Source organism: Plutella xylostella, chromosome 31 (genome assembly GCF_932276165.1).
Source record: "Plutella xylostella chromosome 31, ilPluXylo3.1, whole genome shotgun sequence".
NCBI lineage: Eukaryota > Metazoa > Arthropoda > Insecta > Lepidoptera > Plutellidae > Plutella > Plutella xylostella.
This window is the reverse complement of record NC_064011.1, coordinates 1,890,935-1,914,394: the sequence shown is the minus strand read 5'-3', so window position 1 is coordinate 1,914,394 and position 23,460 is coordinate 1,890,935. Positions and strand designations below refer to the sequence as shown.

The 23,460-nt window shown below is 39.8% G+C and overlaps 1 protein-coding gene across 1 annotated transcript; it reads left to right on the top strand.

Moving 5' to 3' along the window:
* Window positions 1–417: 417 nt before the first annotated feature.
* Window positions 418–23,440, top strand: LOC105398145 (serologically defined colon cancer antigen 8 homolog). The gene is made up of 16 exons (XM_048632336.1): window positions 418–592; window positions 4,119–4,233; window positions 4,760–4,931; window positions 5,912–6,033; window positions 6,649–6,816; window positions 14,911–15,048; window positions 15,652–15,746; window positions 16,145–16,298; window positions 16,787–16,948; window positions 17,357–17,462; window positions 17,724–17,857; window positions 18,244–18,348; window positions 18,693–18,759; window positions 19,392–19,509; window positions 22,017–22,102; window positions 22,301–23,440. Exons 1-16 carry the CDS (start codon window positions 489–491, stop codon window positions 23,161–23,163), a joined length of 2,709 nt encoding a protein of 902 aa, XP_048488293.1. The 5' UTR covers window positions 418–488; the 3' UTR covers window positions 23,164–23,440.
* The last annotated feature ends 20 nt before the right edge of the window (window positions 23,441–23,460 follow it).

Below are 23,460 nucleotides of genomic sequence, written 5' to 3'. Positions count from 1 at the left end.
TAAATAAAAAACTCGGTCAAAGTATGGATTTAAAAGCACCACGGCCATAGCCTAATAATGAGTTCTAGGCATGATAGGTAAATATAGGTAACCTGATAACTGTTAACTCATCGAGCTTTGAATGAAACGTCTACCACAGGGCATTATTTGTAAAAAAAATATGAGGGAAAAGTCCTCTCAAAATTAAGTCGGAAAATCTGCCGCTAGCTCTTGGACTATAAGAACACCTACCCATCCCGAGAAAAGTTTCCGTTAGAGTGAAATCGACGTATCAGTTTTCCCACAAGGGAAAAAGAGATAAAACACAGGAAGCCAAAAGCTTCTTATTTCGAATTTCATTCTTTTCCAGAGCGGCAACACGTTCCATCCGGCCGCGGTTTTTTAAATTTCGAAAAAATTTCTTCGCAGCCAGTAACAGTTGATTTTATTTCTAATTAGTGTTGCTGTATTGAAAAAATATATCTGAAACTAGGGTAATAGTTTGAGACATGGGTTCAACTAGTTATAAAAACGGTGGCTACAAGGTGAAGAGTGGATCCAGTGTCGGCAGTGACAAGGAGATGAACGGAAAGCTTCGAAGGAGTAAAATTAGGTGAGTTAGTTATTAAAAAAACATTATTAAGATACTTTGTTACCTATGTTTTTTTTTTTAGATTTACCTACTGGTGTGGTAACTCGTTATGTCGGGAACGCTGACTGTTATCTAATAAAGGGTCCCAGGTTCAAGTCCTGGCGGAGAACATTTGTTATTTAAAGGCATATTCTTATGTTCTCTGACGCTTTAAGGCCTAGGATTAATCTGAGCTATTACATCTATTAGGACTAAAATAGCATCTATCTAGGTACCTAGGTAGAAATATAGCCCAGGAAGTCAAAGGGAATACCACCGGTCGGTGTTACCTACTAACCTGTGCACCCTTAGACAAGTAAACCACGCACCACACTACGTCTCATACATTTGTAATTTCCAAAAGTTGTCGACGCAGAACAAAATTTGTTGAAAATGACCCCCTGCTTCACCACCTTAAACCGTTTTGTATCATTTTTGCAACACCTAATACCTATAACGAATGCACCTCACTCTGGTCATACATCCGTAAATGTTATTAGGTAGGTAATAGTTTATTTTTTTATTTTTAAGTCTTAATGTTATAGGTACTTATTTATAAAAATGTTGGTGTCTCAACGTTATACTTATTTACTTATTTATAAAAAATTGGTAAGTACTAATCAAAAATCAGGTTACGGGTTAGATTCCCGGATGGGACTGTATGTGTGTATAGCTGGTAGAACTATAACTATTAAAATTATTTATTTCCGAATACGTTTACAATAACTACTATACTGCGTAAGGTCAACCGGGGCCAAGTCGCCTACGGGGCTAATGCCTCGAATCCATTTATCTTCCGAACCACATACTTTAGAACTACTGGAGTCATCTGCTATCTATCTTTGTAACTGAAACTTTTACCTCTGACCAATAGATGTCGTTTCGGCCACCTCAGGTTTCCTGACACGTTTTTTTGAATCGTTCCAAATGTGTGTTTGTTTAAAAGAATCTATGTTTCCTAACTGTAAATACTGTTATTGTTTTGTTGCTTTACATATTGTTTTGATTATTTTATTGAAATAACGTAAGATTCGGACACAATATGTAATTACAAAATTGTAGGTTTAGCTTTTATTTTGGGTAAATGCCTCTGGGCTGATGGGGTTATTGCCTCTATTGCGGCGCAATAGCCCCATTTTCAGAGGTTCTAAACTTTTTATGTTATGAGAAATGAATTTAATACACTCACGAGCAATGAAAAAGTTCCAGTGACAATTAGCACCAAATTACTCCTAAACGAAAAATACTACGTTAATGACGCCTTCTGCAATATTGAAGAACATTTAACGGCGTATCAGAATTAACATTCTTAGATTGGTAATCCAACTAACACGTAAATAATTTTAATATATGATAAACTAAATATTTTTAAAAATTGGCGTCATTTGGTGTCGACATTATAATGTTGTTAACACGGTATATAGAAAATAATCATATAATAAATAAAAAATATTCATTTTAACAGAATGATCCCACTTGTTTTTAAAACTCTAAATAGTTTTGTAATGATTAAAATTCTGCCAGACTCTAAAAATGGTATACTTACTAATTTAAAGTTGCGGTTTGATTGCAAATTATAAAAAATATGCCCTTGTATGCTTTTACACTGTATTTTAATTTGTCACGTAAGTATTTATACTTTTTTAAGTCCAATAAAGTTATCATAAATAAAATGTTGAGCACCCCTGGAATCTTGGATGGGGTAAATGCCACTACAAGAAATTAGGCTACGCAGGCGCCATAGCCCCAAAAATTTTTGATCAACTGATTCTCCTTAACTAAGCGCAGTATTTAGTTTACAAGCTAATAATTAGCTACGTTAATAGTAATTCTATAAATTATATCTACTTAAACTTGTAAAAACCTCTTCCAAGCACACAAAACTAGTGAAAGAGGCATTAGCCCCACTAGGGGTTATTGCGCCTAAAAATGCCATTTTTTGTAGAAACCTCGTTTACACGTAGAATATATTTAAAATTCTACAAAATTGCATCAAAATATGAAACTAGATAAAATTTCCTAATATGTATCACAAGTTATAGCTTAATAGGGCGTATAGTCTGTTTGTTATGATCAAATGAATATGAAAGTCAAAGTATTGTGGCGCAATGGCCCCGGTTGACCTTATTTTCCATGTTTAATAGTCTGATAGGTACCTAAGTTGATGTCTGAAAATTTAAATATTACATGCTGTTAAAAGGTCATCAAGGGACTAAAACGGAATTTTGGGTGTTCCCATTTAAAACAGTTGGTCCGGCGCCTGGCTCTTAATTTTCAATCGTGTCGGTCGTCAGACTCATCAGTCCCGTTATTGGGTGTAGTTACCTCTATGTTAAGGCTTATGAGTATACAATAGGTGATTGGAAATTAGAGGCGGATTCTTTAAAAAGAGATAGAAGATAATGTACCTAGTTACCTAATTGTAGTCGATTTCAATAAGGCATGTACTATCCGAAAGTGAACCAAATCTGATATATTAATTTTATTTAAAAAATATAAAAGTTGACCTTTTTTGATGGATTTACATTATTAAGTTATTGAATAATATTAGTAGCTATTAAATGAACATAACTAACGTTATCTTAGGCCATAGACTTCATAACATCAAAATTAAAATAAAATAAAACACTCACTTTACAGACAAAAACCTTTCACTTTCGGATAGTACATCCCTTAATGAAATCGACTAGAATTGACCTCTTCTATCTCGCCTTAAGGGGTCCGCCACTAATTTCCAATCACCCTGTATAAGATAACAGGCATGGGACATGCGCTGGATGATGTCCATGAAATTGGCCGCCAAGATCGACCGAAAAGAGCAGTGGTTAGAGACGCTGATTATATGCCGAGAGTCCCGGGTTCAGTCCTAACAAGTGCGTGCAGAATGGCACTTCTGCCTACCCCGCAAGGGCTTCTAAAATAACCTATGAGGTATGAGAGTGGCTATATAAGTATTTTCGGTTCTATCAGTACAATCGAGAGTATATAATTTTATGAATAGATATTCAATTCAATAGATATCGTTAGTAATTTTCCATGTAGGATTCACATAGGATGTGCCGCTCTACTTAACTTAGATTAGATAACTACATAGGTAGGCATTTGCCTCCTCTAGTACTTAATCCAAACTTATTTAAATCAGTTATTGATCTCTTTGCACCCCTGTCGTTATGCACTTGTTTATAACGACGTGCGTTACCATGGCAACCGTTAAATCGATAATTAACAAAAATCCCCCAGTTTACAAAAAGCCGTAGCGCAATGCGCAAGTTCCCAGCATTCCAACGAAAAACAATTTATTAATATTATTTTAAATCAAAAATGTAGTTTCTAAACGCAACCTCTTCAGTTGAAACTTTTTAAACAATATTCCACTTCTTTTCGCGGGAAACCTAAACTCTTTTTTTATTTATTTTTCTCAAACAGTTCCAAATGTCCTCAAACTTTTTGCTCTAAAATTAAATTATTAATATTTTTCTTTTAAAATGTTTTATCCGTACAACACAAGGAGGCCGAGCAAGATGGAGTTCGGTACGAAGCGGATTCCGGACTACACCGAGATGGCCTACAAGGAGGCCGTGGGGAAACTGCGATATTTCCTATCTGGGAATTATTCGCCCAGTGTAAGTAATTTGGAGATTTTATTTGGCAACATTATATGTAATTTGAGATGGAGTGGAGGTTCCGTTTCCGGATTACTTGATTGACTTGAATGCGGCCAATGCGCAGGTTTGAATCCCTACTGAGGTTAGTAGAAATAGTTACCGATAGCTAATTAAAGCATTTAACCCTACAGAAAATACAATGAGATTTTAGTTAGAAGTTCAAATATAAAAAGCTTGAGCCTTTTGGGTACCTTTCGTAACAAGCATAATTAACCACATAGGTACCCTACGTTCAAAATGAAAAGTGGGGGGCCATGTACAATGTAGGTACTCACATAAGGCATCGGTTTTTTTTTTAAGTTTATAAATTTTCTTTGCGCCGTTAAAGCCCAAGCATGAATTTATAAATCCATGTAATTTTATTTACATGCTTTTAGAAACCATAGCATCACCGATATCCTTAAATAAAATCTGACTTAAATTGTATGGATCTGACAAATGTTTGACTGTCAATTGCTAATGTTCGGTGGTATTAACCCCCCAGGTCCGCTCCTACGTGGGCTCCGCCTCCATAAAGAACCTCGACGAGCCCGACCTGGACAAGAAGTACCCTGGCTACCTCCCCGACTACCGGCCGCGGCCCAAGCTGACTACGAAGTACACCACTCTGTATGCGGACAGCCTTAGCAACTATAACCCGGCTAATGTGGGTAGTGGTGAGTTATTGCGATTGTTTAACATAATTAAATAGGTGTGCCCGTAAAATGGCAATAGGCCCGCCCCCTATTACATTGAGACTAACATAACACTCTGGCCACTGGTACTAGTTATTATTCTGTGCTCTGGCGAAAAGTGGGTGCAGCAATGCACCTCTGCCTACCCCGCAAGGGAGTACATTAGTACAAGGCGTGAGTGTGTGTGTGTGTGTGTGTATATCTATTACACGACAGTCGTAGAAAATTAAAAAGTCTCACCTGCCAATGTCGTTCCATATCACTTTTTCCGCGAGCATCGCTTCCCCCTAAATGGGTTACCCGTGGGAATCCCGCGATAAAAAGTAGATACAGTCACGTAAACCTTCCTCCGTAACAAACAACATTTATGCTACAGAACTCCTTATAGCCCTCCCTGACCACACGGCTCCTTAATCACACCCACTAGTTCAACGTCTACCCACGCTAAACCATTTCTTTTTAATTTAGGGGCCGTCCATTAATCACGTGAGGCTCAAAGGGGGGGTGCGGAAAACCTCACGAAACATCACGAGGGGGGAGGGGGGGGTCTCATTAGACATCACGTGTATTAATTTTTTGTCAAAAAGCGCTATGTACTAACCTAAACCGAAATTTTGAACGGCGTAAAATGTGAACGATTTGTAGTTTGTAGTATACCTTGTTGACACGGATAGGATTAAAATAATAAATTTTATTGCAAGTACACATAAGAAATGTTTTTCAATTCAAAACGCAATTTTCGACATAGGTATTTTTTCTAGTCAAAAATAGCCTTTACATAGACTTCCAAAAAAATACATGTGATCCAGGGGGGGGGAGGGGGGGGGGTCGTCCCAAACCTCACCAAATATCACCGGTGCAGATATATCAGCTGTCCGATACCTATATTACAGGCTCGGCCTAGCTTGGGGCCGCATGGCCGTGTGTGAGATGTCACCACATACTCGTATTATTTCTTGCAGCGCCCCCTGCGCCCCCCGCGCCCGCCCCCGCGCTCGCCTCCACCAGCCCCGAGGTGGTGCACTTCATACAGAAGCAAGAGGAGTATATCGAGCAACTGGAGCGCGAGAGCCAGTATTGTCGGGTATGTATAAATGGCGACATAATGTGAATGCGCACTAAAAATTGATTTGAAAATGCCGGTCGTTTCTTGAGGCACAGACGCGACGCTGCTTGGTATTACCATTCTGAAGATGAGTCAATCTGAGCTCCAAAGAGTACGTGAGTAGTAGTGTGTGTCATACTCAGGTCGACAAGGTTTTTGAAAGCTAAGCTACCCAAAAGTACGATAGTAGCAGTCAATCTTTCGTCTGAAAAGGAATCGTTGAAATCACCACCTGCCAACAATGGTTCACTACTGGACACAACACTCCACGTTCTTCTTGTTCAACAGTCCAAGCATTTCGGAAGGCATCCACTACATTTACCTGTTCGTGGTCTCCCATCGAGAACCTCTAAACCCACACTTCAGTTTGGTATACGTTCTATCTATTCTTTTCTCTGCGAGAGGGTATTAGTGCCTACACCTCACACTCTCATAACGAACCTTTGTGCAAAACCCCTTAAGATTTAAACTTCCTTAGCAAACATGAACCTTCCACTTCCAGGACGTGCATGTATTACTTGTACGAAACCTTTGTGTATAACTATCCCCTTAAGGTTCAAACCGTGGTTTACTTCTATCTTTCCACATCCCCAGGACGAGCTAAACACCCTCCTCGGTAAAGTCAAAGAGGTCATCTCCGAGAACTCCCAACTCCACTCGGCGAAACACGGCGAGCTGCTGTCCCGCGTGCTGCAGGGCGCCGGCTCCGAGACCGACGAGCTGCGCGACGAGGGCAGCACCGGCGCAGACAGCGACCATCAGGTGAGGAGGTCTTTAGGGTCTTTAGGTGGGGTTTAGGGACTTACTCAGCCATCTCAGCGACCCAAACGTGGCAACAGACACAAGAAGTAGTAGTAGCCACAATGGGGTCCTTAAGTAGCGTGTCGCTCGCTTGTCAAATCTGTGGTATCTATCTTGTATGGATCTGACTGGTGTTTGACAGACGAGCGGGATTGTTAATTGCTAATGTGTCGGTGCGTGTTGATACGGTAGCTGCTGGTCTCTATCCAGTCGCATATCTCTGAACTCTCAGCTACACTCGGGTCAAATCTTTCGTAACTTGTATGGATATGACACACGTTTGACAGTCGAGCCACACTACTATACGGATGCGGTGGTGGTTCGGTAGCTGGTCTCTCTCCAGTCTCGTGTCTCGTCGCTCTCAGCTGCAGTCGGCGGCGAGCTGCTGTCCCGCGTGCTGCAGGGCGCCGGCTCCGAGACCGACGAGCTGCGCGACGAGGGCAGCACCGGCGCAGACAGCGACCATAAGGTGAGCTGGTAGATAATTTATACACAATTTTTAGGTTCGCATACATTTTATTGATGACTCAAAGAATATAGGCTGGATGGTGAAACCAAACCATACCGCGATGTAGAACGGTGACGACACCGCCATCTAGTGACACGTATAGGAACTAAAATCTCTAACTTAAACATGCCGCCGCCCAAGAACGGTTACGTTCTTCAAAATGTGTAAATAAACAAGGTTAAACAAATCAAAACTTTGAGCTACCTATCTAACGAATAAATGAATTGAGATCATATAACAACAATACAGTAGGTAGTAGGTAACCTTATTCAACAACAATAAAATATGTGAGTTTACAATTTTTAACAAAAACAATCTAGCTTTTCTAATTAAGTAAGTGCTTAAAACTAATACTAAAACTAATAAAAACATTCAGGTCAAGGGAAGAGGGCATAATTTTGTTACAGGTCTTTTAAACACATTATTTTTACATTGTAGCGTAACAACTCTAGTTATGCCATCTGCACCTGGATGTTTTTCAATCACCCGACCTATTTACCAGGGGGTAGTCGATCGTCCTTTACCAATACAACGGTTCCTATCGGTATATCAGGTTGATTTTTGGACCATTTATAGCGATGCTGCATATTTGTTAAGTACTCTGATTGCCAGCGACGCCAAAGGGTTTGAACAAATCGTTGCACTGTGTGCCAGCGATTAAGGTGAGAGACGTTAGTATCGACTAAGCTTTTTCCTGGTACTACAATAGGAGGTTCTCCTATGAGAAAATGTCCGGGAGTTAACGGAGGTTCATCAGGAGATGAATCCATTACAGTGAGAGGTCTCGAATTCACACAAGCCTCAACTTGCGTAAGGAGGGTTGAAAATTGTTCGTACGTGAGTAAAGTCTGTCCGATTACACGTTTAAGGTGTCCTTTTATGGACTTTACACCGGATTCCCAAAGTCCGCCAAAATGTGGGGCACTTGGTGGGTTAAAATGCCAGGTTGTTTGATCATTTGCCAGAAGTTCAGCAATTTCTGAGACGACAGTGGATTTCAGACTCTTAAAAGCCAAATCTAATTCTCGGGAGGCACCGACAAAATTGGTACCACAGTCGCTCCATAGATCCTGACAGTGTCCACGACGTGATGTGAACCGCCTGAATGCGGCTAAGTAAGCAGCGGAAGTTAAGTCACTCACTAACTCCAAGTGAATGGCTTTTGTGACGGTACACACAAATAGAGCTATGTAAGCCTTGTAAGTCCTATTACATCTACCTGGGTACATTTTCAACAAAAACGGGCCAGCATAGTCAACACCGGATGTGAGGAAGGGACGAGTTGGTGTAACTCTATGCTTCGGTAAATTACCCATGAAAGGGGCAGTTGGTTGTGCTCGTTGTTTAAAACATATTATACATTTTCTTACAATTCTTTTTACAACATCTTTACCACGAATTATCCAGTATTTATGCCGAACATAATTAAATGTGAGTTGGTGACCGCCGTGTAATGTCTTGTGATGTGCATCAGAAACAATCAGTTCACTCAGATAACATTTATTACTTAGTAAGATCGGTGACTTCATATCATTTGAAATAGGAGCATTTACAAGCCGACCTCCAACTCTCAGTACATTGTTGCTATCCAAATATGGGTTCAATGTGTACAATTTACTTGTTATAGGAACAGTTTTTCCTTGTGACAGTAACTCAATTTCATTCTTGAACTGTACAGATTGCGACATTTTTACACAAGTATTTACAGCGTAATTCAGTTCAGTTGTAGTCAGGTAAGTAACTAGTTTTTGTTTCTTTTCTATCTTAGCCTTACAATTATTTACAAATCTCAGACAAAAGGCTGTGACACGAATCAGTCTCAGTAAAAGTTTAGTTACTTTATCACTCTTAAGGTCCATATTAATTGTTAATTCGAACAAATCACTTTGAGAGTTCCACTTTTTACCTTTAATGTTCACTTCACTTTCAGGACCCTGCATAGAATCGGGTATTTCACATAACAACTTTGCACTATTAGACGACCATTTGTGTAGAGGTAAACCGCCGCGTCTCATTTCTACAGCTTCTTCTTCAACTGCGTGATGTGGTAAGTAATATTTACTTTGTGTTTCTTTCTCTTTTTCAGGTGTTAATCTAATTGTGTTCTTTTCTTTTTCAGGTATCAAATCAACATCGTCTGTGTCTTCGTCTTCTTCAGTGACAATCTCCATATGATCTAGTGAGGGTTTTTGAGTCGGTGAATATTCTTCTATCTCCCAGAATTGTCTTAGCAGGTGAAGAGTGGTTACTTTAAATGAGTGTGTATTTACAATGTTGTGTTTCTCTGGTTGTGATACCTTTCCTGATATCAACCATCCCAGTTTTGAGTTGACAGCTATCAGCGATTCATGTCTCTCTATACCTTCAAGCAGAATCTGTGCATGAACTTCAGCTCCAAGTAATACATCAATCGGACCTGGCTTGTGGAATTGTGGATCTGCGAGTATCAAATTCTTAGATGAAGGCCAGTCGGTTGTGAATTCTCGTATAGGTAAGATAGATGTGAGTTTCTTCTTTAGTATGTAAGCGTTTACTTTCAGCGTGTCTATTTTCAGTGTGACCATCGATTTTATGGGTACAGAATAGTGGTGGGAAAAACGGCTACATTTTGATAACACGCTACAGACGCTATGTTACACATTTATAGCAGGTTATTTAATCCGCTACGTTATAACAATATTGAAGAGCAAAAAAAAAATTGATGAAAAAAAAAATTGATAAAAAAAATTGATGAAAAAACCAATGAACTCTCCTTCATACTTTACATGCTTAGGACTGTCTATAATGGCACATCACTGTTTCCATAATGGCACATCACTGTTTCTCTTCATTTTTATGAATTATTGTCAAACGTTCTTTAATTGCAATAACTATTTACACAAAACACTTTAAAACCACAAAGTAATATCCTTTCAATGTTTCATCCACTTACGAAAACACACGTAAAGTAAAGATAGGTAAATTGTCCAGTCAAAGTTCAATCACACACAATCACAAAACATTTAAAATACGAAATTGTCCTCAGAACCAAATTGTCCGTTAGAAAGTACCTATTTACACTTACACAAACACTATTTATTTTCAATTTTACACTAAACCTAAATAAACACTATACCTATTTTAATACGTTACTATTTAAACTATTTATTATTATGTATATTAACAAATATTTATTTACAGCACGCAAATGCAACAAAACAAACAACGCGATCGTAATTCGTAACGTTGCGCGAGGCACAATTAGCATAGCGGCCACCCGTGGCCGTTGCCAAATCGCGACTGCGGAGCAGTGTTGCCGCAACGGAGTTCTCAAAACGCACATATCCAGCGCTGAAAACGTACATTTAGGGTTAAAACCGTACATGAGCTGTTTTTTTACTAAAATCACTCAATTTAGCTTTTCCAGCTCTTTCGCACCTGCTCGTCAGCAGAAGTACTATATTTTAATAGATTTTAGTCGTGAGAAACGTACCTATATTTATTATAGCATTTTAAAAAGTGTTACAATGTCCTAAAACCTTCAGAGTAGGTACCCCGCAGTTTTATGTATGATATATTTATACTCATTGTAATCATGTAATAATCATATTGGTTGAGAAAATAATCATACAAGAAAATCAAAATCGTAACTAATTGTGGTTAATAATTTTTTTGCTGCGATTCCAAAAAAAATACGTAAAATAGTCCATAAACAAAGATTTTACACATGATAATCATGATATTGGAAGTTAAGTTTAAATGGTACATTACATGGACCAATTATATACACATTACACATGGGAGGCTAAAATAGTACGTCAAATGTGTAAAATGTACGCTAATGGCAACACTGCTGCGGAGCTAATTTCAGCAGATAGCGGAGCGCTATTGCGTAGTGAAGCTTGCAGCTTCGCAGCGTCTCGCTCTCTCACACGCGAGTCGCGCGACGTTGCACCGTTGAGAGAGCGAGACGCTACAAAGCAAGTGAATATCGCCTGCGCGGTTATCGCGCGCCACGTCTCGCGGCTGCGAGAAATAGCGGAGCCGCTCCGCTATTTCTAGCAGTAGCGTCGTGGCAACGGCCGCGGGCAGACGCTGTCCAATTTTGCGAGCTAAGATCGCGAGGGCGCGTCGCGTTATAATTATAGCAGCATTTGCGCGTTCATAAAGCGAATGCTATTCGTTGCGAGCAAATCACTTGCTATGTTTTTTAGCTATATGTTATATTAACCTCCACTAGTACAGAATCGTTTGCTATACCTGTGACATTTCCGACGACTGAAGTGCGATCGAGTTTCAGTAGTTGTGCTGCTTCTTCAGTCACGAAAGACGCCTGAGAACCTTGGTCTATGAGGGCTCGAAGAATGATTGTATTGCCGTTTTTCGCTTGAACAGGAATATGCGCTGTGGCCAAAATTGTTTGTTCACTTTTCGTTACGGCTTTCATCGAAACTGTGCATTGTGGGTCATTCTCTTTAGCTGTGGTGGTCTCGGGTGTTGTGGTTAGGTTTGTTGTGAGGTTCTTTGGATTCGTGTAATGCAGCAGAGTGTGATGACGTCTTCCACACTTTTTACATGATTGGCTCTGTCTGCAATTACTGACTGAATGACCTTTTGTCAAACAGTTGAAGCATAAGTTGTTGTTCTTTGTGTATGTTTGTCTTGCTTGTATCTCGAGTGATGCGAACTCCTTGCAATGACAAATGAAGTGATTTTGTGAGCAGTATGTACAAGTGCTTTCTACTTCTGCAGCGAATGATTTATTTACAGTTGATTTTTGTGCTGGTAGTGTGTGTATTTGAAATTCCCTTTTATATGTACAGTTTCTTTGTGTTTCTTGTGTAGATAACAAAAGCATTTCTAGGGTTCTGAACCTTCCTTCCATAAATGTTGCCAACTCATCAAATGATGGTATTTCGGTGGATGAACCCAATGATTGTTCCCAAAGTTTGTGAGATTCTATGTCTAACTTTGAAACAATTGTGTGTACAATGATGGCATCCCACTTATCCGTCTCTATTTTCAAATTGTTCAGGGAATTCAAACTTTCTTTAGTTGTGTCCAATAATTCCTTCAAACCTGTGGCAGACTCAGCTTGTAGTTTCTTCTGGTTCAAGAGGCGATTTAATATAGTATTTACAATAACTCTTTTGTTATCATACCTCGCTTCCAGCATCTTCCAGGCTTCATCATAGTTAGCTTCCGTTAATGCGAAATGTTTCAGCAAGTTTTCAGCTTCACCAGACAATGCAGATTTAAGGTAATGATGTTTCTCAACTTTCGATAGGCTATTGTCATTATGTATCAAGGATGTGAAAATGTCTTTGAAGCTTATCCATTGACCATAGTCTCCAGAAAATGTAGGTATCGATATTGGTGGTAGTCTTGGTCTTATCTTTGATGTTTCAGATTTTTCAGTAGTACCTGTGTTCTCCTGTGAAGGCTGACTTTCAGATTTTTGTATAGTAAACTGGGCATCTTTTATTAATGTTTTCAACTCCATGTACAGTTCCTCAGTTTTGTCATAGTTCTCATCTGGTTGAAAATCTGATTGCCTCAATACATCTTCTGATATCGTACGTACTATATTATCATGTTGTGAAGTATAATCCGACCAATATTTGTCCAATGTTTCTGAACGTGTCTCCAAATAACCTTTTGTAATCTTACTTTTAGCACATTTCTTTGTATTTACATTTAACTTTTCGATGCGTTTTGCAAGATCAATTTGAGCCTTGATAATATCCGCCATAGTTTTATTTGTGATTATTCTAAGTCCATAGAATAAATTTATGAAAATTTTACAAGTCTTTTTTCAGCACTCACCGCCTCGCGCGGGAGAAGACTTGTCAAAAATATTAACCAACGTAGCACTGCACTTGCACTTTCACTGACTTTTATTTACAATCCGGTTCGAAGGACCAATAGATAATTTATACACAATTTTTAGGTTCGCATACATTTTATTGATGACTCAAAGAATATAGGCTGGATGGTGAAACCAAACCATACCGCGATGTAGAACGGTGACGACACCGCCATCTAGTGACACGTATAGGAACTAAAATCTCTAACTTAAACAGCTGGTCTGAGGGACTCCTAGTGCGGGCGATCCAAATTGAAGGTGTCTGGTGTCTAAGTTACTAAATTGCTCCGCTGGCTCAGCGACCCGAAGTGGATCTTGGATTCAGACACAAGAAGTAGCTACAGTGCAGTGGGATCCTTAAGTAGCGTCGCTTGCTTGACAAATTTGTCACGACTTGTATGTATCTGATAGATGTTTGACAGGCAACCGAATTGCTAAAGTGTCGGTAGTGGTAACTATAGTAGTCTCTACTGTACCATCACCAACACCAATTAAGAATCCTTCAGCAGCATCGTTCGATTGTCAAATCTGTCGTAACTTGTACGAATCTGACAGATGTTCAAGACAGTCGAGCGACACTACTATACGGATGCGGTGGTGGTTCCGTAGCTGGTCGCTCTCCAGTCTCGTGTCTCGTCACTCTCAGCTGCAGTCGGCGGCGAGCTGCTGTCCCGCGTGCTGCAGGGCGCCGGCTCCGAGACCGACGAGCTGCGCGACGAGGGCAGCACCGGCGCAGACAGCGACCATCAGGTGAGCTGGACTGAGGGACTTGTCGAGGCGATCCCTCAGACCAAAGTATTATCTCATCACATTATATAAAATTTGACAGATAAGCAGCGCTGCTTAAGGATTGTCGATCGGTAATATTCGCTGGTGATACCACTGCTGGTTTGGGGTTTACTTACTTACTCCGCTGGCTCAGCAACTCGAAATGGATCTTGGTATCAGACACAAGACGTCATCATTGTTTTCTATCCTGCGCGATATCTATCCGCTCAAGAAAATTATACCCTCGTAAAAAATCACATCATAATGTAGGTTATGTTTGTCCTGTCCTCTGAAGCGTTCCTGTTTGCTGTTAAAATTCCCTCTAAATTCTATTATCTTGTCTACCAGCACTCGCCATCCAAGCCCCGCCGCCGATCATCCAGACCCCGCACTCCCAAGATGGAGGGCTCCAGCATCATGTTCGAGTCTCAGAATTAAGTGCAGATTTAGTTCTGTAGGTTCTTCTATAGATAGCTATGATAAAAACTCACTTCATATGCATAATGTCGTAATGTTTGCCCTGTCCTGTGAAGCGTACCTATGCTGATAAAAGTCCTCTAAATTCGTTATTTTCTTCTCAACCAGCACTCCCCATCCAAGCCCCGGCGTCGCTCATCCAGGTCCCGCACTCCCAAGATGGAGGGCTCCAGCATCATGTTCGAGTCTCAGAATTAACTGTAGATTTTGTTATATAACAAAAAATGTATAGGCTCTTTCTAAAATGCTATAGGTAGCTTGGTGGGTATACTACCACCGAAAAACAGAAATTCGTCAAATCTGTCGTAACTTGTATTGATCTGACAGATGTTTGACAGGCGAGCGACGCTGCTGATTGATAATTTCTAATATATCGGTGGTGGTACCGCAGATGGTCTCTATCCTGCGCGGTCGCTCTTACTGTATCCTGACTAAAAATTATATTCATTTCCAATAGCACTCCCCATCCAAGCCCCGCCGCCGCGCGCGCTCCCGCACTCCCAAGATGGAGGGCTCCAGCATCATGTTCGAGTCGCGCATCGCCGAGCTGGAGGCGCAGCTCACGCAGGCCAGGATCGACTTGAAGAAGAGCCAGGTAATAGCCTCCCGAGACCCAGAGGCAAAAAAAGAACACTACTTTCAGTTTTCGATGGCTGCAAACTGCTTTGTCTGAAGCCTGTCGTGGGTCTGCCCTTTATGTCATCGTATGTGGTCTCGGGGACTCTAGAGATTAGGTTAGCCAGATAATATACAAACACACACGTACATATATCCGCAAAATGGCAATAAGTTTGCTAGTGAAGGAAAACTTTCGGTGAAGGAAAACATCGAGAGGAAACCTGCATATCTAGATGTATCTAATGCTGGATAAGGTTATCGCTTTAGTCTCCTCGCTTGGCAGGTTGGAGATAGGTATGAGGCGAAATAAACGTACCCACGGACGTATGACGGACCGGATGCATCATGTAAAATAGGCTTGCAGTGCAGGCAGACACAACATGCAATATTTGACAGCAGTACCTATGTTGTAGTTACTGACAGAACTACGATTAGAACTAGAAAGCATGAGTCGTCCACCATTTTCAAACAGTTTCTTTATTCACACCCGTTTACCGAATATCGCTTTTATTTGGTTGACTGCCTTACTTGTTAAGTAAATACCTCAAGGTGCTTGAAACTGATGATTTTCTGTTAACAGGAAGAGAATAACGACAACAAGCGCAAGCTGGCCTCGGGGATTGTTGACTCAACTTGCCTCGACGGCTTCAAGCGACAGATTGACAACTTGCAAAGGTTCGATTTTGTATTGATTTAATTAACTATGCGTCGGAAAGCTATAGGTCGCATCCAGTTTCGTGCTTTAGGAGAAAACTACGTCCAGCAGTGGACTGCTATAGGCTGATGTAGATGAATTACGCAGAGCGAAGGTGTTGCCACTCCTCCATTGAAAAGGGAGGAACCTCCGACCAACCCGGTAATAAAAAAAATCGCTTGATTGACAAATTATATATTTTGGTCATGCCATTTTGACGCACTCGATTTCTAAGCTTAAATGCCTATCGAGGATAGATGGCACAATGCAGTTGGACCTAATCGCGATTACTATCAGCATTTAGATAAAATATTAGCAAAGCAGATGTGTTTTTGCCACACAATCTATACTTTATGCTCTTCATGGCATTTTTTCGCAGGGACAAAAACTCTCTCGAGTCGCAGATAGCCAAGATGAAGCTGAGTCTGGAGCGGCGCGAGGACCCGGACTGCTACAAGCGAGGCTCTGACGCCGTCGAGCAGCAACTGAGGGAAGAGAGGAGCAACTTGGAGGCCGAAGTGCGCAGGCTTAAGGTGAGGGGAATATTTTGCTTTGTTCTATCTGAATATAGGCTTACTTACTGCGGCAGCTACCCAAAATATGTCTTCATCTGGAATGCTATGCTCGTCATTTGTCGCGGCCTTCACGCAGTGTCTTGCTAGTCGTGAAGTTTTTATGATTAGATTAAGAAATGCTACATCACTCGCCATCGATTTTTGTATTCGGTAACCTGCAGTAGTCTACTCATACGGTTTATCTGGACAACGATGTCGGAACCGAAAGGAGTCGACTCAGGGGTCATCATCAACAACTTTTCTTCAACGACTTTTAAAAATTCACGGATATCTATCACTATTAGAGTAATCTAACGGACGCTTACCTTAAACCTCCATCCACCGGCCGTCACTGCTTCGGTTGGAAAAGATTAAAAAACAATTTTGTTACAGTAAGGAAAAAATATCTCCCACCTATACACGTTCCCAAGTCAGCGTTGCCGGACTGAACCTACATTGTTCCACAGGAGGACCTAGCCAAAGAGCGCGTGCGGGTCCGCGAGCTGTGCAGCGAGAGCGCGCGGCGCGCCGTGCACGAGCGCAGCGCGGCGGAGCAGCGGTACACGGCGCACTTCGACGACCTGTCGCACGATCTTGCCGCGCAGTATGATAATGTTGCTAAACTGCAGGTTAGTATCGCCCTTTGGTACCTTGTCAAATTAACAAACGATGTATCATGGTGGTAATAGGTCCACTAGAGCAACGCGGCCGAGCAGCGGTACACTGCGCACTTCGACGACCTGTCGCATGACCTGGCTGCCCAGTATGATAATGTCGCTAAACTGCAGGTAAGTTGGGTTGCTTTTGTACCTTGTCATACTAACAAACGACATTCAGAATTCAGACACAACTCACATAGTCACTGTAATGATTAAATGTATCGCAACCAACGATATGCTGGAAGATACAACTTATCATATTAAATATCAGCCCCTTGTAAGGACGTGCGCTAGTTAAATATTATTGTATATTTATAAGTCGATTGTAGTTACAAATTTAGAAAATATTAGTTTTTTGAATATTTATTTATATTCCAGCTGGAGTTGGAAAGACAACGTCGCGACGACAATGATTTAAAAAGGGAAATTTCCATGAAAACTGCCGTCATCGAAGAGCTGAAGATGGAATTGAAGAACAAAACTTGTGAGTGACTCTTTTTCCTTTGCATGGATCTAGCGAGGGGATTCTACCAAATATCATTCAAGAATCATATCAATAGAATCATTATAAAACCAGCTTTTTAAAGAAGATTTGTTTTTCATTAATTGGTACATCGGGAACATTTTTAAACAATTTGTTTTTACTCTCAAAAATCTTTGTTATATGAGCTAACATATTGTTAAATGCATAACGTTTACCTAGATGATATAATTGTATATAAACGGAACTCATTTGTCTCTCCAGCCTCTCTCCAGGCGGACCTGGCGCAGGCGCACGCGGAGAAGGCGTCGCTGGACGAGGAGCTGGCCAGCGCGCGGCTCGCCATCGAGCGCCACCAGCGGCAGGCCAAGCATGAGACTAACCGACTCAATTCTGAGGTAACGTGTGTAACCGCTACACGGCTTCATTATCGACATCGATAAACTCGTTAAATGCGTGTTCCACTAATCACAGCGGCGTGTTTATGGCGAATCGCGATATAGTGACGTTTATCTAGCTGCAGCTGAGGTGTAATAATGTTAACGCCGAACCATTTGTGTTGTTTTAAACACTGCATAGAGTTAGGTCTAACTGCTATTTCAAGCCTGCTATTTGACAAATTTTGGAAACTGTTTTATTTATAATTACAACTGGTTTATTCGGAGTTTACGCAGCCAATCATAAAGTGGAATTATGAAAATGAATGACAAAGAAATTTACGTTTGCTTAAAATTGTCCTATCAAAATGTTTCAAGTTTTTTTTATATATAACATCCTGTTTCAGATCCAGTCCCTGCGTCAGCGCCTGGATCGTGCCGACGCAGATCTAGTACATGCTCGTCGCGAGAACTTGCGTCTCACTGAACAGATCGCTAATTTGGAGACAGAGGTAATATCATTACTATAGAAACTTACTTATTTTTAGAATGTACTTCTACTGTAACTTCCCTTCTTGTGTCATTTACTAATTTCGGTCTTACATTTTAAAACTCCGACCCGCTTGCCAATGAGGAGATAATGAAAATTTCCCTCCAGTCTTGCAAGAGGCCCATGTCCTACAGTGGATTGCTACGGGCTGGGTGTGCGTTTAAATACTTGATAGAATAGTTGTTGAAAGAAAGATAAAGTTAGTAAAAAAAAACATGAAACACGAAATCTTTTGATAGTCAAATTGTATAAATTGCATTTTAGGTAAATTGATAGTTATCCGTTCTATTCCTTTTTATGTTTTAGTTGAAGATGAAGGACTTGACTCCAACATCTCCGGTGAGGAACAAGAAAGAGAAGGAAATAGAACACGGTAAGTTAGACTCTTAGAATAAAATAGTATTCAAATAATAATTATAAAGCTTGCATTAATTTGATTGATTGGCAGTTATTTAACAATTCTTATAAAAATACAGCAATAGGTGGAACCAGCAAGCAAAGCACTTCTGAGTTTATTATTACTTAGATGGTTAATATTGTTATGTTAATTTTTACGTTCATCTAATGGGTAAACTATTGGTGTTTTGAAATTATTACAACTAACTACACTATTATCGACTTTATCATACAAATTAACTTCAAAACATTTATAATTTACCTTTTCATACATAATAGTTGCATGAACTGTCACATGAAAGGGCTTATAATCTCAATAGTTTATTCATCAGATTGTTTCTCTTGAGAAGAGAAAGGCATAAAACGCTTTAATATATAGTATTTATTATAAAAAGCATGATGAAATGACGAACAGCTTTGCTGATACATTTCTATTAAGTTTAAGGAGTTTTAAAGCATAAGGGTCAACGAATTATACAATGAAAATGCACCTAATCTTACCTTATATTTTCAATCTCCAATATTTGCATTGCTGTAAAATTTCCTTATGTAAAACTCAAGTCCCTATACCTGATAAGGTCCATGGTTTAAGCAAGAGCTTTTCCGCAGCTAAAACCGTGGCCGAGCTGGAGACCATGATCCAATCACAAAACAGTCTGATGGAGAAACTCACGGGTGAATGTCGCTTGCTCACTGACAAGCTCGACGACGCCAACCGTAGGCACAAGTACGGACATTACTTAACTATCCTCGCATGCTGTTGAATAGTATTCCTTGATCACATTTCTGTAAGCCGTGCGAGATCATCTACTTATATTTTTACAGAAAGCTTTAATTAAATCTTATGTACTATAGAAAGGTGATGGTCTCTCAATGTTTACAAATACCATTCTCTTTTATTCTATTTGCACCTTTGTACTTACATAAATTATTGAATGTTCACATTTGTGTATTGTTATCATTACCCGTACAAAGTTAAGTGTCAATATTAGATTGCTAAATAAAATCGTGCTGTGTTTTTATTGGTGGCAGGCAGAGCGCAGAGTCGCAGCCGTGCAGACGATCCAATGAGAACACAGCGCGATCGCTCAAGATCCAGAGAGCAGCCTATCCCGCGGCGTCGTACGCGCCGCTCAGAAAAAGAGTCCGCTTCGTCGAATAGTCAACCACCGATCATGGTGGGGCCACTGACGACAAGACAGGATCTCACAAGCGAAAAGGGAGAGAAGATCTTCAATCTACCGCTGACTATTCAACAGCCCTTTTTACGAGAGAAAAAGGAGCCAATCAAAGTTGATATAAGCGTTAAATTAATACCGAAATCTCGAAAGAAAGATCAGAAAAGAAAGAGCCGTGATTCCAATGTTAATATTGTAGAATGCGATAGTCATAGAGGTGTAAAGAATAGCATTAGTATGGAAGTTGCAGAAGGTAGTGTAAATCTTCTGAAAGAAAATGTTGAGATAATAGAAGCTGACGATGATGGCGTCGCTTTAAGCACGGGATCATCGGAATTACAAGTAGAAGCACCAAAAGTAGAGGAAGTAGTTGTTGAACCAATTGAAGAAAATCTTGCTTTCGGAGAAAAGGAAGATAATCCAAAAGAATCAACAGACATCAAAGAAAAAAGTTTAGAACAAAATATGACAGTGGAAGTCAATGAACCAGAAGTAGAAGTAGTCACGGCTAGTAACTCGGTACAGTTACCACCAGAAAAAGAAACAGAAGACGATGCTGAACCAAATATTTCCGAACCTTCAGAAAAAGAAGAAGGAATTCCCGGGGAAGAGCTTATCAATAATGAAACAGATCTTCCAAATACAGATGAAGTAGAAACTGTCGAACAAAAGCCTAACGACACAACATAAGTCTAGCTAAGCGTATTTATTGCTTTCACAGCAAGTGCCTTACTGAAAATGTGTGATTTAATTGACCCCATTGAAGTTAAATAAGATCCCAGCCTTTTCTAGACTTGTGTTATTAGTCTTCATGCTCATTTTTGTTCGTGTAAATAAGAAATTCACCGATACTGTATTTTAAATTAAATGTTAGAAGTAGATACACGTGTGCAATATTCCTTCAAAATGTATACTTCTATAAAAATATGAATCAACCATCTATTAACATTAGTGATGTAAAATTAAGATTTTATTGTTATATCCTAAAATTTTAGTACGTGTTAATTTCAAAGAGTTTGTGTTATTAATTAATTACATGTTAATATTTTGTTAAATGGTTAGATTAGAGTTTTTTTACATTGATGTATAATAATTATTATTATCTGTTTACTATATTTAACTCCTCGTGTAAGGGTAATGTTAACACTACTTAAAATTGTGCATTAAATGTTTTTTGTGAACTAAAAGTACTTTTTATCATAGTCACTTAGAACGTTGATCCATTTTATAGAAAACGATTAGATGGTAAAATAGCTTCCACCTAAAATTGACTATATCTAAGCTTTTAATTACTTTTAATACCTATACAATCACCTGCACAATCATAATCTTTGTTTTACAGAACAGAGAGGATACAATTGCTTTGCAGAAATTCTGAGCTTATGAAGAAGCTACGCAACCTTTGGTGTTCCCATAAAAAGTATTGCACTACTGTTGTTGCACCTATCAGGAGTTACACACCCATAAGTGGCTATCCCCATAGCAGGTCGTCTTACGACATCGATCGCACCTACCCTAGATACAGTAAATACAGACAGTATGAGGGTAACTTGGGAAATCTAAGTCGATGTCTAAGCGATCTGTCTTTAGACAAATACGGTGGAGAGTCAGACGATGATCCGTTGAAGGTAGATATGGAGAACGGTTTTTAGCAATTGCATGTCTATTTTATTTCGTAGAATAAAGTTTTGTATATTATTTGATTATTTATGAGTGTCGAGTCTTGTGGGTATTGGATTGGCATTATGTTTATTTTGTATTATTTGCTTCTAGCATGCGAGTTGCATTGAATGATAATTTCCTTCTGATACATATTTACCTAGGTGATGGTATTGTAAATGGCAATACATGTATAAGAAATACTGACCTAGGAGTACCAAATCTAAAAAGAAATCCAATAGACTTTATTAATATTAAATCTTTTTCGCATGAGGTCAATAAAAATACATACCTGAGTATCTCGCTGCATATATCGGAGTGTGAGTTTGTGAATAGTAAAACTTTAGCACTTGTTTTCTGTGTGAGTGTATTTCACTGTGTGGTGTGGTTGCTTCAGGGAAGAACTGGCCTCTCTGCATCGCCAAGTAGACAGCCTGGGCCGGACGATACAGCATGCTAACGCACCCAACACCTATTATGAAGGTAACGAATACAATGCGGGTAATTCTTAACTTTTAAAGATGCTTGGGCTATTTAAAAAAAAAACGATATTCCTATACTCACTGTAACGGCACAAAAACTGCTGTGCATAGTGACCACTCAATTATTAAAAATACCACATTCGCATTACTCTGAATAATTAAATTGTACAACTATTAAAATAATTTAAAACCTTTGTAGCACCTTCCACGCACGCGGCCGCAGCCCACGGAAATGTCGAGCCAGCCCCCCCTCCCGGACCCGACCATACCCGAGGCCACCCCCCCGCTCACCCCGCGCTCCGACGACAGCCTTCAAACTCAAGCGTCGGAGACCGCCACAGTAACTCGCAATCCCGACAACTCAGTCGACAACCTTCAAAAAGCTCTATAAGAATGGAAAACCAGCCCGAAGCTATGCCACCAGTTAATTCACAAAACGAACAAGAATATGTCAAAGATAGTCCCGTTAAAGAGCAGTATTATGTTGATGAAACGCCAGTGAAGGAAACGTACGAAAATGCTAAGGTTGCTGAAAACATATCAGAGGTGGAGCAACAAAATTACGAACAGCCTCAGCCAGAATATGCACAAGAACCAACATACAGCGAAGAACCAAGCCATTTTGAACAGCAACAGGGTGAATATAATCAGGAGCAGACTTACCAGGACCCAACATATGCACAGGAACCAGCTAACTATGACCAGTCTTACGCACAAGAAACTCCCACCTACCAAACTGAAGGATATGACCAAAATTATGAACAGCCTGCTTACACAGAAGGACAGTATCCTGAGAATTATGAACAACAGTATGCTGATCCAAACGCACAATATGAAGGCCAGTATGAAAATTATGCAACCGACCCTAATCAGGCTTACCAAGGTGATCCGAACTACGGTAATCAAGCATACGATGCTAGCAATCCAGAGTATTCTCAGGTACAAGATGCTCAGAATACAGAGTTTGCACAGCAAAATCAAAATATACCCGCGGAAACCAAAGATTACGTGGAAAGCAAAGTTACAACTTCACCAATCGCAAAAGTACCGACTCAAAGTTAGCTAGTTTAAGCAAATATATTAAAATAGCCAGAAGAAAATTCTTCAGTATTAAGTTAGTTCAATTTACTTGAAGAATGTAAGTAAGTATAATAAATATTTTAGAAAGAATATCAGAACGCCATGCAAGGTAAAATTAACTAATCCCTACACATAACAAACTTTCGTATGTCGTCGGTGACCATTTGGCAAATATGTTGCTATGGTAGAAAATTGGGATAACAGGCTAAACAATATAAAATTTCCTGTTAGATTATAGACAGATCTCTAATTAAATGCTCAAAAAGTTTATTAAAGGGC

Excerpts from the sequence above, each read along its gene's own strand:
- LOC105398145 (XM_048632336.1), top strand. The coding sequence starts at position 489 with ATGGGTTCAACTAGTTATAAAAACGGTGGCTACAAGGTGAAGAGTGGA. Across the intron at positions 6,034-6,648 it reads GCGAGAGCCAGTATTGTCGG|GACGAGCTAAACACCCTCCT; the intron begins GTATGTATAAAT and ends CCACATCCCCAG. Across the intron at positions 15,049-15,651 it reads TCGACTTGAAGAAGAGCCAG|GAAGAGAATAACGACAACAA; the intron begins GTAATAGCCTCC and ends TTCTGTTAACAG.